We start from the raw sequence: 12,505 nt of genomic DNA on the forward strand, positions 1-12,505 counted from the left end.
TCTGTGTCTCTAGGCTCCATTCCTGTTACATAACAGGAGACAGCTGTCCTCAAATGAACTCTACAGCATTCACATGCATGTTGTTAATGCAGTCTGATTACAGAATACAGCCATGGGGATGGGTCCAAACTTATCTGGCCCTGTGTGAAAAAGTAATTTCCCCCTGAACCTAACAACTGGTTGTTCCACCTAGGCCTGGGTGATAAGGCCTAAAACTCAAATCAGGGTATTTTCTTGCCTTTGACGATACGGTTTTATATCATGGTATTACAAAATTAAAAAGAGATCATGCTTTTTAATCCAAATTCAAGTGTTATTAACCCCCTTCTCCCCTTAAAACAAGCCTTTGGTGGCATTCCCAGTTTATCTCCCAGTATAGGAACACAGAAAACATGTTGTATTTTTTAAGTCTCTCTAGGTTTACTTCTAAAATTTCATCTATAACCTGATGAGGTGTGTTAAGCTGCTAATAACTTGAACACGTTTCATGGTGAAAGCGTTCACAATAAAAGCATTTCAGAAAAATAACAGCCCAGACTTTTATTTTGAAGAGCTTGATGGAAGTATCGTGTTTAGCATTGAGTTAGCTTAGCTTTGGCTGCCGTACCGGAGAATACGGCTAGTTTACAGCAGCTTTTCTGACCTCATTTAACATCACAGCCTGGATCTTTGACTCGCTGTAGACTTAGAAAAGAAAGTCCTAAGTTAAAATAGACTTTTAAACGGTTGTTGATGCCGTTTTAAGATGAAGAGCTGCAGCGCTGGGCTCTCAGAGCAGCCAAAGCAGCACTTAGCCCCAGGCAGGCTGACACAGACAGCAGCTGACTTAGTTGCGGTACAGCCGTCAGACTTTGAGCTGAAAAAAACAGGTGTTTTTGCCTGCTAACTGTGCCTAGTTACAGCGGCAACAGTCCCTGACATTCGGTTAGTTACCTGGCTACACGTAATGCTAGAGCTAAACGTGCTATTGACTAGACTCAGGCTGAGCTGTGTGTCAAAACTGTTCTTTTTATCAGATGCTGTTATTTTTACTCCAGATGTAACGGGACACACACCTTCAGGGTTGGCTGACCACTCCTGGGAAGGTTCCCCACTGTTCCAAATTTTCTCCATTTGTGGATAATGGCGTTGACCATGGTTCTCTGGAGTCCCAAAGCCTTGGAAATGTCTCTGTAACCTTTTCCAGACTTTGTTTCTCATTAGTTCTTGAATTTCTTTGGATGGTGGTATGATGCGTTTCTTTCTGAGATCTTGTAGCCTACTTCACTTTGTCTGACAGCTTCTATTTAAGGGATTTCTACATTCAACTAATCTGGAGGTAATCAGGCCTGGGTGTGGCCAGAGAAACTGAACTCAGCTTTACAAGAACTGTGGTTAATCACAGTTAACTCATGATTTAACAAGGGGGCAATTACTTTTTCACACAGGGACAGAGAGGTTTGGATTTTTATTCCCTTAATAAATAAAATCATCATTTAGAAACTGCATTTTCTGTTTACTTGGGTTGTCTGTGTGAGATATTAAATTGGTTTGATGATTCCAAACATTCCAAGTATGTGCAAAAAAACTCAGGAATCAGAGAGGGTGCAAATACTTTTTCACAGCTCTGTAACTCAGCCATTTCTCCTGTACCACCCTGTCTCCTGTCACCCTGTCTTTCACACACTCATTGAAAGTGTGAAATATGAAACACAAATTATTTTGTAATACATATTCTACAAATATATTGACATATTTGGACATTTTGTTGTAGTTCTGGTTGGAAAAACATGACCAGAAAAATCCAAAGTGGAACAAAATGTTTTTTTCTTTTCTTAAATTATTATAATTGCACTTTATGTTGAAGTTTATTTATTTCCATTATCAGAAATATCCTGTGGACATTTATATAAATTTGTAGAAATAAACATTCAAAGTCAGTATCACATAGTTCCGTCATTTGGTTTCCTTTAAAGCTTTCTGAAATCGTCTGTGACGTTTTCTGTTCAACAATCACTGCTAAACGGTCATTTTAGGTTACATGGAGTTATGAGGGGGCCTTTCTTTGATAAATGAGAATTTAAAAGTGGGGAGAACAATGGATGTGAAGGGCCCCATACATGTGTCTGCTTAGGGCCCCAACTTGGCTAAATCTGCCCCTGGGAACCAGCTAAGGTGGAATCCTGTCTCCAAACATACGTCATGAATAATCACATACTGGTGTTGGTGAATACATGAAATCTCTGCTATGACTGTTATCAGTCAGTACCATCGGTCAGAGCGACCCGGCAGAGTGTGAGTCCTGTGAAAGAGGACTCTGAGCAGGACGTGGTCATCACCATGGTCCAGAGCAGTATGGTGTATCACAGCTTTCCCCTCAGTGCTGCTAACAGGACATGATGGTGGAAGGATGCTTGTGGATCAGAGAGGAGGAGCACTGTGAATGAAGACTACAGAGCTGGTCTCTGCAGGTTCACTGGTCTCTGATCCTCATCCTGTGAAGAGATTCTCTCTGCTGCACTTCCTCAGTAGGTGGAGATTCCCTTAATGGCTGACCTTCATTTCACTGGCTTGTTTTTTCCTACAGGTTTTCCCATGATTGCACTGAAGGACCCCCAGATCCAGAAGGAAATGATACAGCCCATCATCGGTGAGAGCAGTCAGACTTAGTCAAAAAGTGGAGCTGAGCTCTAATGAAGGATCCTAAATCTTATTTTATCATGGCTCCAGTCTTTAACCTCCCAGTGTGCACATATGAGGACACTCCTACAGCATTCTTCTGTCAGAATATGAGAGTCTTAGAGATCATGGTCCAGGATTTCCATATGGGTTTGACTAATTTGTCCAAGAATTTGCTTTGAAACTTTCCGGAATTATCTTGAAAATGTGTGTTTATGTTTGATGTTAGCAGTGTAATTTAGGTACTTTTGGGGGATTTGGAGGAAGTTATTTGTTAATCTTTGGGAGTTGGCTTGGACTTTTGGATTTGGGTGGGGAGTTTCCTTAATTTTTTTGAATTTTGATGATGAACATTTTGATGCTCTTGTCATTTTTGGGTTTTCTTTGAAGGAGATTCTTATGGTCAGATATTTTTCTGATCAAACTCTAAGTAGTGAAATGTGACTTATGGTTAAAACGTGAGTTGTAAGTGTGTTCAGGTCGTGACTGTTCTGACCCTTTTTGACACAAACCTAAATCTGTGCTCAGTTTCTGCTGAAGCTTAGGTGAAAACATGCTTTTCTTTCAGGTTTGTCCCTGCTGACCCTCTGTTTCAGTCCAGACACAGCCATCTTCTTCTACCTGTGCCACGTCTGTGAGGAAAAGTGTTTACCCAGGAACCTCTGCAGCCACCTCTACTCTAGTGACCACTGCAGCAACTACTTTGTAAGAGCAAACACCAGAAAATGCTGGTCAGCATTTAAAATCCAGGCTCATCATTGCTCCCTTTATATCTCGGCCCTTTAGACCTACACAGACCCCAACGTCATGAGCTTTTCCTGGACACCGAGTCTGGACATGAGCGTGATTCTGCGGAAGGAGGTCCGAGAGGAGGCCAGTAAAGCAGAGAGCAGACAGCTGCAGGTTTGTGGAAACAGTCTTAAACTGGCGCTCAATGATATTGGAAAAGAAAACAATATTGAGATCGTTTTTCTCTCTGCAATATACACTATATTGCCAAAAGTATTGGCTCACCTGCCTTGGCTCCCATGTGAACTTTAATGACATCACATTCTTAATCCAATATGATGTTGGTCCACCCTCTGCAGCTATAACACTTTCAACTCTTCTGGAAGGCTTTCCACAAGGTTTATGAGTGTGTTCATGGGAATTTTTGACCATTCTTCCAGAAGCACATTTGTGAGGTCACACACTGATGTTGGACCAGAAGGCCTGGCTCTCAGTCTCCGCTCTAATTCATCCCAAAGGTGTTCTGTGGGGTTGAGGTCAGGACTCTGTGCAGGCCAGTCAAGTTGATCCACACCAAACTCTCTCCTCCATGTCTTTATGGACCTTGCTTTGTGCACTGGTGCACAGTCATGTTGGAACAGGAAGGGGCCATCCCCAAACTGTTCCCACAAAGTTGGGAGCATGGAATTGTCCAGAATCTCTTGGTATGCTGAAGCATTCAGAGTTCCTTTGACTGGAACTAAGGGGCCAAGCCCAGCTCCTGAAAAACAAGCCCACACCATAATCCCCCCTCCACCAAACTTTACACTTGGCACAATGCAGTCAGACAAGTACTGTTCTCCTGGCAACCACCAAACCCAGACTGGTCCATCAGATCGCCAGATGGAGAAGCATGATTGGTCACTCCAGAGAAGGCGTCTCCACTGCTCTAGAGTCCAGTGGCGGCGTGCTTTACACCACTGCATCCACGCTTTGCATTGCACTTGGTGATGTATGGCTTGGATGCAGCTGTTACCATGGAAACCCATTCATGAAGCTCTCTACCACTGTTCTTGAGCTAATCTGAAGGCCACATGAAGTTTGGAGGTCTGTAGCCATTGACTCTGCAGAAAGTTGGCCACCTCTGTGCACTATGACCTCAGCATCCTCTGACCCCGCTCCATCATTTTACGTGGCCTACCACTTGGTGGCTGAGTTGCTGTGGTTCCCAATGGCTTCCACTTTGTTATAATCCCACTGACAGTTGACTGTGGAATATTTAGGAGCCAGGGAATTTCACCACTGTACTTGTTGCATAGGTGGCATCCTATCACAGTACCACGCTGGAATTCACTGAGCTCCTGAGAGCGAGCCATTCTTTCACTGATGTTTTATAGAAACAGTCTGCATGCCTAGGTGATGATTTTATACACCTGTGGACATGGAAGTGATTAGAACACCTGATTTACATTATTTGGATGGGTGAGTGAATACTTTTGGCAATATAGTGTATTTTGAAATGTTCCTGTTCAGGCCTCAGATGTTGACAGGGTGTGAGCTAAAACCAGACTTCTCTGGGACTTGACCTGTCCTGCATAAACAGACAGATCACTTCTTACACTCAGACTGGTCCGGATTCTCAGAGACTCCACTCTTTTCTGAAACCTTTTCTTCTCTGCTGTAGTAATCAGGCGTTGGCTTTAAGGGTCTTGAATGAAGTAGCAGCAGATCTAACACTGAGAGTGGACGGATGTCTGAAAGGGAGCCAGGTCTGGTGTATTAAAACAGACCAGCTGTATCTGTCACAGATGACACTTCTGATGTTTAAGGAGACTGTCTGATATTTTTACCTCTTCCTCTCTGCAGATGCTGGATTTAACAGAGTCCCTGCTAAGGAAGCTGGAGTCACTCACCTACTCTGAAGGTATTTTTATATTTATTTAAATGGAGAACCTCATTGAGATCAAGAATCTCATTTACAAGAGTGTCCTGGCCAAGATAGGCAGCAGCAAAATCTTTCTGCATCTGATTTTATATTTTCTAACATAATCTTTCAATGACAAATGTTCTGATCCATCTCCCAGTGATCAGATGTCTGTGTGAAAATGACAAACTCAGGAAACTACTGGAAGGTATGTCACATTTTCTCTCCATCATCTTTGCAATAGTCGCATTCTAAATGAAAACACTCTTAGTTTTTGAACTATGTTAGTGTCCCAAAAGTAGTGAAATATTCCGCTTAAAAAAACCTTTAAAAGTGAAGAAGAATAAATGTGTGCTGGATCAGTTCAAGGGTTTCCTAAATGCATAAATTCAATGTCTTAAAGAAGTCATTGGCGATGCTCAAAGACCGGCACCACCTGGAGCGAAGGGTTAATTAATAATACTACTAATAAAATTTATTTCTGTGCATCAGTGCAGCCGAAGAGGACGATGATACAAGCGTACCAAAGAGACCCCAGCAGGAAGCATCCTCTTCTAGGTAAAGACTCTGACTGCTTTTAAAGAAAACAGAAGAGGGAATCAGAACAGACAGTACTGAAAGAAAACGGCTTTGACTCCCATCAGAATGAGATAAAAGTTTCAAATGTAATGATATAGAAAGTTAAAGTGCTGGAGGGTTGTCTTCATCTTTGCCTTCCTCATCTCTGCAGGCATGCAGCACGTTGTTGAATGTGTTGGACCCACTGAGAGGAGACACTACCTCTGCACCCTCTGCAAGCTAACCCTGTCCACTCACATGATCATCAAACACGTCCTGAGCTTTGACCACATCTACTGCTATTTTGTGAGTAGATGACGGTGAAAGAGCATTCATTCAAACACAGACTAATACAGAAACTACAACTCTGAGTTATTAGTGACCTAATAGACTAGTGTTTCAGAGTGTGGGGCAGAGCTGAGAGAGCTGCAGCAGGACTGTAACTCTGGTGATTCATTGACAATGATGCTGAGAGATCATGTGACCGGTGGTGTAAATGAAGGCTGCTGTCGGAGGACAGACTTATGAAAACGCACTCAAGCTTGGATGAGCAATGGAGTCAATAAACAGAGACATAGTTTGGTATGAAAGAACCTGGAAATAGAACACAGCGGTCGGTGAACAAGGTCAGCCACACGCCCACAGCCTCAGCCTGACTAAATGCTGTGGTGGAGAAAACCTGCAGGCCAAAGACTGCAGGTCTACCGATGAAAAATGTTCCAACTGTGGGACAGAAAAAGAGCCTGCAGAAACAACGCAGGGTGAAGAAAATACTCCACAGTGTACGGCAGTGGTTCCCAAAGTGGGCCGTGGGCCCCCCCAAGGGGGGCGCAAGGTCATGATGGGGGGGTGCGGCAAGGCGAGGCCAAGCAACACAAGCTGATGATTTTGCCAGAATAGGAGCAGTTCATTGATGTCACCTCAGGTTCAACAATGCCACTGAGGGCCTTGGTGCCTCTTTCCTTTTGCAACATCCTACCTGTGTGAGAAAGTTGTTTTTTTCTGCTGTTGCTGCAATTAAGACAAAAAAACAAATCAAAGATGGACATTGAAAATGGCCTGAGATTGTCAGTCTCACAGCTGCGAGATCAATAGCACCAAAAAAGCCCATAGTGGTCACTCAAATTATGGCAAGACTTACTAATCTCGAAGATGTTTGTTAAGTTTGTATTTTCAGCGAGGTGTTCATCTTCAGAGAGTCAGAATTTAAAAACTCAAAAATAAGCTTTATGTTGTGGTAAATTCTTTAAAAAAAGGAATTTGTGTGCAAAAGTTGCAAATGCCAGTGTGTTTGTAACATGTTTTTCTATGTTCATATGTATGTTGAGGGTGGGGGGCCCCTAAAATATGTTCATCTGCCAAAGGGGGGCCCGACAAAAAAAGTTTGGGAACCACTGGTGTAAGGGGAGAAAAAGAAATATGAAAAGAGAACTGAGTTTAGACCAGAGGACGGGGGAGGGGGGATTTTTACTCTGTATCACATTAAGGTTTTCACACACTGGTTCTGTTGTTTTTGGATCCTTAACCTAAAAAAACATCACACACTCGAACTTTGCACACTGAATCTGCTCCGTTTTATCTGAAGTCACAGAGAGGATTAAGAGAATGAGGCGAATTGTTTGGTACAGTATGTATGTGGCTCTGTCTCTCCTTTAAAATCACTGCATCATCCATCCTGACAGAGCTTCAGACGGCACATGCTCAGACGGCACGCGCAAAGACAGCACCCGCTCTGATGGCTCGGACAGCACGCGCTCAGATGGCACAGCTGTGCCATGTTGGAGAGATGGAGAGCAACTTTGATTCAGTCTCCATGAGATGGCTGTGAGAACAAACTATGGATGATATCCACATAAGACATGGCGCTCAGAGTGAGGGTTAAATGCAACATTTACCAGTCCATGTCATCTAAATGACATGGACTGGTAAAAAAAACTCCAATCTGTCCTGAAAATATAATGATGGTCAAAAGTTTCAGTGTCGGCATGTGAAATAAATGGCACAGCATAGACTCGGTGTGCAAAGAGGATGACAGTGTTGATTTGAGAGAGGAGACGGTCGGTCCTAGAGAAGAACCAATCAGAAAAGAGCTCAGAGTAAAAGGGGAATAACCCTACACTTCAGTAGACACAGGCTGTCGAGTCACTGCAGCATCTAGGAGGGCATTTTACTAGTTTTTCTGTGATAACAGCCAAGCTTGCCCAGTGCAGGATGAAGATCAGAACCTACGGTGGCCATAGAGGGCCAATACTAAGAACAGCTAAAGTTCCAGTGGGTTGTAGTTGCAGTGGTAGTGAAAGGCTAGGTAGTGTCTTTGTGTGACCTCTAAAGAAGCCTGCAGAAGTCTGAAAAGTCAGCCTTCAGTAGAAACTGGTGTTCATTCTTTGTCCTTGTAGCTGATAAGAGTGTGAGCCAGCTGTGGGGAGCTTCAGGACTGTCAGTGAGTCTGTGTTTGTGCTGGAAGTTGGTCCATAAATGCCTGTCGAGGATAGAACTGTCAGCATTTCTGTCTGATCTGTCTTTATGTAGTCTGACAGGAACTCTGATAAACTCCCAGGTAAACTCTTCTGTCTTTCTAGCCTTTCTAATGAAACCAAAGCTGGGTTGTTCAGCTTCTCGTTGAGTAAATGTGTGCTTCTTCTGTGTCTCATGATGCAGAGAGAGTATCATCCCTCTACTCTGCTGTCCAAGGAGAGCTACAGCGTCTACAGCCCTCCATCGCTCTCCACCATGATCAGTAACTTGGCCAAGCAGACGGAGGAGATCCACGGCTCTGCCAGCACTGATATGAAGGTAATGGAGTTTAGATCCTAAATCTGTTCAGATCCAGGCTTTTGGTGGCGCTGATTTAAAACTCTGACTGTTTCAGCAAATACAACTGGAGCTGGCTGAATTCACATCTGTTGATTTCCCCTGTTACAGCAAAGGTTGGTCTTTCTATTTCATGGTGGGTTTATTTGATATTTCTCTGAATGAAATCCCTGTGACCTGCTGCGTTAACACGCTGTCTTTCAGCTTTGGATGCGCTGGAATCTATCAGAAAGAAAAGGAAGGAGAGCAGTTTGGTTACAGTCCCCGTTCCAGGGAAGAAGCTGGGTAGGTTTTATTTGAACTAAAATAGAGTTTGGTGGATCAGCCTTCAGGCTGTAGCCTTAAAAACCAGATGGATACGCCTGTTTCCGTGTTTCTCACTGGTGAATCCATCTGGCAAAGCTCCCATCTGAACCGTTTGGGCCCGGTTAGAAAGTGACAGGACCAATCAGTGAAGAGGGGCAGGACTTTCAGGCGTGGCGGAGTCGTGAGGTAAGCAAGCAGCAACGAGAGGCCGGTGCAGTTACGGTGGAAGAGATTAGCGTGGATGCTGCCAAAGCGCCAGTTTTATCAGAGCTTGACGACATTTCCTCGTTAAAAGGAGATCCAGCAAACATGTCAAAGACAAACACCCACACACTGTCCAACTTGCAAAGAAAAGGAGTATTTATTTGCAAAGTTTCGGTACTAGACCTTCAAGAGGCAAACCTGATGCCTGATGGAGGTCCAGTACCCAAACTAGCAAATAAATACTCCTTTTCTTTGCAAGTTGGACAGTGTTTGTCTTTGAAATGTTCGCTGGATACCCTGCTGGATGCACCTGTCCTGAGAAGTAGATGTGTGAAGTAACCTTTCCCTCGTTAAAAGGAGAACAAAGAACAGCAGTGAGTTGTTTTATTTTAAAAAACGATGAAAGTCGTGTACTGACATGTCTACAGTCACCATGGTTCAGGTCATGCAGTTCTTTACGGCAGCGGTTCTCAACCTTTTCAGCCCGCGACCCCCAAAATAAAGGTGCCAGAGACCCCTCTGTACCTGAAGGTGGATGAACAGCCATGAACATTCTACGATAGTCATGTGAAGACAAGGCCGCCTATTAGGGGGGATAAGGGGAGAGCTGTCTGGGGCTCAGCCAAAATGGGGGCTAACAAAATCTTGATCCAATGTAAAGTTACTCTGTGGTATCCATATTTAATATTTAACCCTGAATAATAACCACTGTTATCAAAGAAACACATATCTTTTTATTCATTTGTGTAGTAAGGAGTCCTTTTAAAAATGTAAATCCCTGTTGTCAAAAACAGAATAAAATTGTGTTTATTATGGCAAAAAAGGTGGATAAGATGGTGAAATTGGATTTTAAAAGTAACAGAAATGAGTTAGAAGTGTAAAAATTTTTAAGAGTGGCAAAAATATCACCAAAACATGGCAAAAACTGGCATATAAAGTGGAAAAGGGGATTAAAAAAGTGGCTGAAATGGTGTTAAAGTGGCAAAAAAATAGTGGAAATTTGGTGAAATTGGATGAAAAATTGATATCAACTGGCAAAAAGGGTTAGCTGAGGTAGAGATTGGCTGAAATGGGTTAAACTGGCAAAAACAGGAGTATCCAAAAGTGAAATGTAGTTAAAATGGGCATAAAAAAGTGGTAAAGATGGGTCAATAGTGGGAATAATGTGTCAGCAAAGCCAACAACAGGCGGAAAGTAGCAAGATTGGGTTTAGTAGTGGCAAAAACAGGCAGGAAAAATGTGTGGGAAAGGGTTTAAATGGACAAAAATGGGTTTTGGGCGGCAAAAATGTGCTAAAATTGGTGGGGAAAAGTGATGGAAACAGGTCAAAATTGTTGTAACAGTGTAATTAAAAAATATTTGAAGTTTTTTCAAAGCGTCTGGAGACCCTCTCAGTGTTTCAATCCCCCAACGTTGAGAACTACTGCTCTATGGAGTTTACTCCTCGTTAGCGGCTACGTCACGTGTTTTGTTGCTCTGATTGGCCCATAAAGATCTGGCAGAACATTCATCCAATCACCCTCCGAGTTGTTCAAAGGCTCTGCCCTTTCCCAAACGCTGTCTATGAGAGGTTTACCAGATGGATGTGTGAAACCAGGTTAATCAGTCTGAAGTCTTGTGAAATACCTCTTTGTTATGCTTCAAACATGATTGTGACACAGCTGTGGCCCTGAGCTGATCAGAAGACTGTTAGTGCTGCTACTATGTGGGCCTTTTGCCTTGATGCCTGTAGTGTTTTTGTTCAGGTTTTTCCTCCTCAGAGAGCCATGGGGAGTCTTGGACGTTATCTGTGAAAATATCCTGTCAGGTATGATCTCTGCTTTATTCTGAGCTCTCAGTCAGTCTCATTGTTTGTGTGTGTGGGAGCAGACAGAGCAGAATATGAAACGTGTTTGATTTGGTTTTCCTCCCTCCTTCCAGGACTGCGATGTCGACCTCTCTTACTTTGGTGCCTATCTGAAGCATCTGACGTCCTGGCATCACAGACAGGTACGCCAGCGTTTACTAAAAACAGGAATGAGCTGTGATTTGTTTTCTGCTAAAAATGGTCTGACAGAGTTCTCCTCTTTGGTATTTTTAGGCAGTGGAGAACACGTTTGGCAGAGGTACTGTGATTATTCCTACATGTCTGCTTGAGTATTACTGTTGACAACTAAAATAAGATCAGATTTATTTCCCTTTCAGCGGAGAGATCTGATGGTTATGAACCTAAAGGTATGTCATGACCCCCCAGTCTCAGTGTGTTTCTGATCTTAGTGTAAAGTTTCTGAGATGACCGACTCTGATCTGCTTTCTCTCGGCATTTTGGCTCACAATTTTATAAACTGTTTTCAAAAAGGAAAAAAATCTGTTTTTTGTGCTCTGCTTCAGGATAAAACGACTAACTTTGCTCCTCTAAACCATTTCCTGTTTTAAACAGGAAAGATCCCCTACATGCAGTCGTACACCCACCTCCAGGACTGCAGGAAGCACACTCAGCTGGCTGTGGGTGAGCGGAGCATTGCGCTGTCTCTATGTTTTCACATTTAGAGTGTCTGCTGTAGGTACTCTCCTCACCTGCCTGTTCTCCAGGTGTTTCCCTGCTGGTGATGTGTGTCTGCTCTGAGGTTCAGGTGGAACCCATCAGTGTCTGCTTCGCTTGTGCAGAATGTTTCCTGGAGTCTTCGGCTGTCAAACATCTAACCTCCCGCAAACACATGGTTCACACTCTGGTGAGTTTTTCTATCTAAGCTTGATCCTGAAGGTTCTGCAGGAAGGACAGCAGGGCTGGGCCCACTGATACTGATAGTTCATCACTGATATGTTTCATCAATATTAAGTCAAACACATGGTTTGAATGATAAAGAGGTCCAGAGAGACCCATACACATCACTGTCCAGGAACTGGTCTGGGATTTTAGAAACATCTACAACAGCCGGGTCCAGGTGATCTGCCAAAGGTTAGATAAACAGTGATGTTGATGTCAGTGGTCTTCTAGAGCAGTGGTTCTCAACCTTGGGGTTGGGACCCACTTTGGGGTCGCTAAACACTGAGCGAGGGTCTCCAGATGCCCTAAAAAAGTAAGAACATTTTTTTGAATTACACTGTTGCCACTTTACACCAATTTCGTCACAATTTTTACCCCTTTTCATCATTTTCCCCATCAATTTAAACATATTTTTGCCTTTTAACATCTATTTTGGTCAGTTTTTAACTCTTTCCACCACTTCTTTCTGCCTGTTTTGCCACTTCTGAACCACTGAAGCTTGATTCTGCCCCTGTTGACCCATTACTGCCACTATTAAACCCTTTTTACACCCAATTTTTCCCATTTTACCCACACTTCACCATTTGATA

The 12,505-nt window shown here is 43.2% G+C and overlaps 1 protein-coding gene across 5 annotated transcripts in view; it reads left to right on the forward strand.

Annotated features, from left to right (window-relative positions):
* LOC121523492 (mucin-12-like) overlaps positions 1 to 12,505 on the forward strand; it is a 74,745-nt gene that overhangs the window by 18,961 nt on the left and 43,279 nt on the right. For 4 of the 5 annotated variants that reach the window (XM_041808402.1, XM_041808403.1, XM_041808404.1 and 1 more), the window contains exons 5-20: positions 2,567 to 2,629; positions 3,227 to 3,363; positions 3,445 to 3,561; positions 5,233 to 5,290; positions 5,451 to 5,498; positions 5,783 to 5,848; positions 6,021 to 6,154; positions 8,507 to 8,641; positions 8,718 to 8,775; positions 8,864 to 8,944; positions 10,915 to 10,976; positions 11,090 to 11,158; positions 11,250 to 11,274; positions 11,354 to 11,383; positions 11,589 to 11,657; positions 11,741 to 11,880. In XM_041808402.1, coding sequence (XP_041664336.1) covers positions 2,567 to 2,629; positions 3,227 to 3,363; positions 3,445 to 3,561; positions 5,233 to 5,290; positions 5,451 to 5,498; positions 5,783 to 5,848; positions 6,021 to 6,154; positions 8,507 to 8,641; positions 8,718 to 8,775; positions 8,864 to 8,944; positions 10,915 to 10,976; positions 11,090 to 11,158; positions 11,250 to 11,274; positions 11,354 to 11,383; positions 11,589 to 11,657; positions 11,741 to 11,880 — 1,292 coding nt within the window. Of the gene's footprint in view, positions 1 to 2,566; positions 2,630 to 3,226; positions 3,364 to 3,444; positions 3,562 to 5,232; positions 5,291 to 5,450; positions 5,499 to 5,782; positions 5,849 to 6,020; positions 6,155 to 8,506; positions 8,642 to 8,717; positions 8,776 to 8,863; positions 8,945 to 10,914; positions 10,977 to 11,089; positions 11,159 to 11,249; positions 11,275 to 11,353; positions 11,384 to 11,588; positions 11,658 to 11,740; positions 11,881 to 12,505 lie in introns of those variants that run through there. The other variant, XM_041808405.1, reaches the window with a different exon arrangement.

The sequence above is a fragment of the Cheilinus undulatus genome, linkage group 16 (assembly GCF_018320785.1).
Source record: "Cheilinus undulatus linkage group 16, ASM1832078v1, whole genome shotgun sequence".
Taxonomy (NCBI): Eukaryota; Metazoa; Chordata; class Actinopteri; order Labriformes; family Labridae; genus Cheilinus; species Cheilinus undulatus.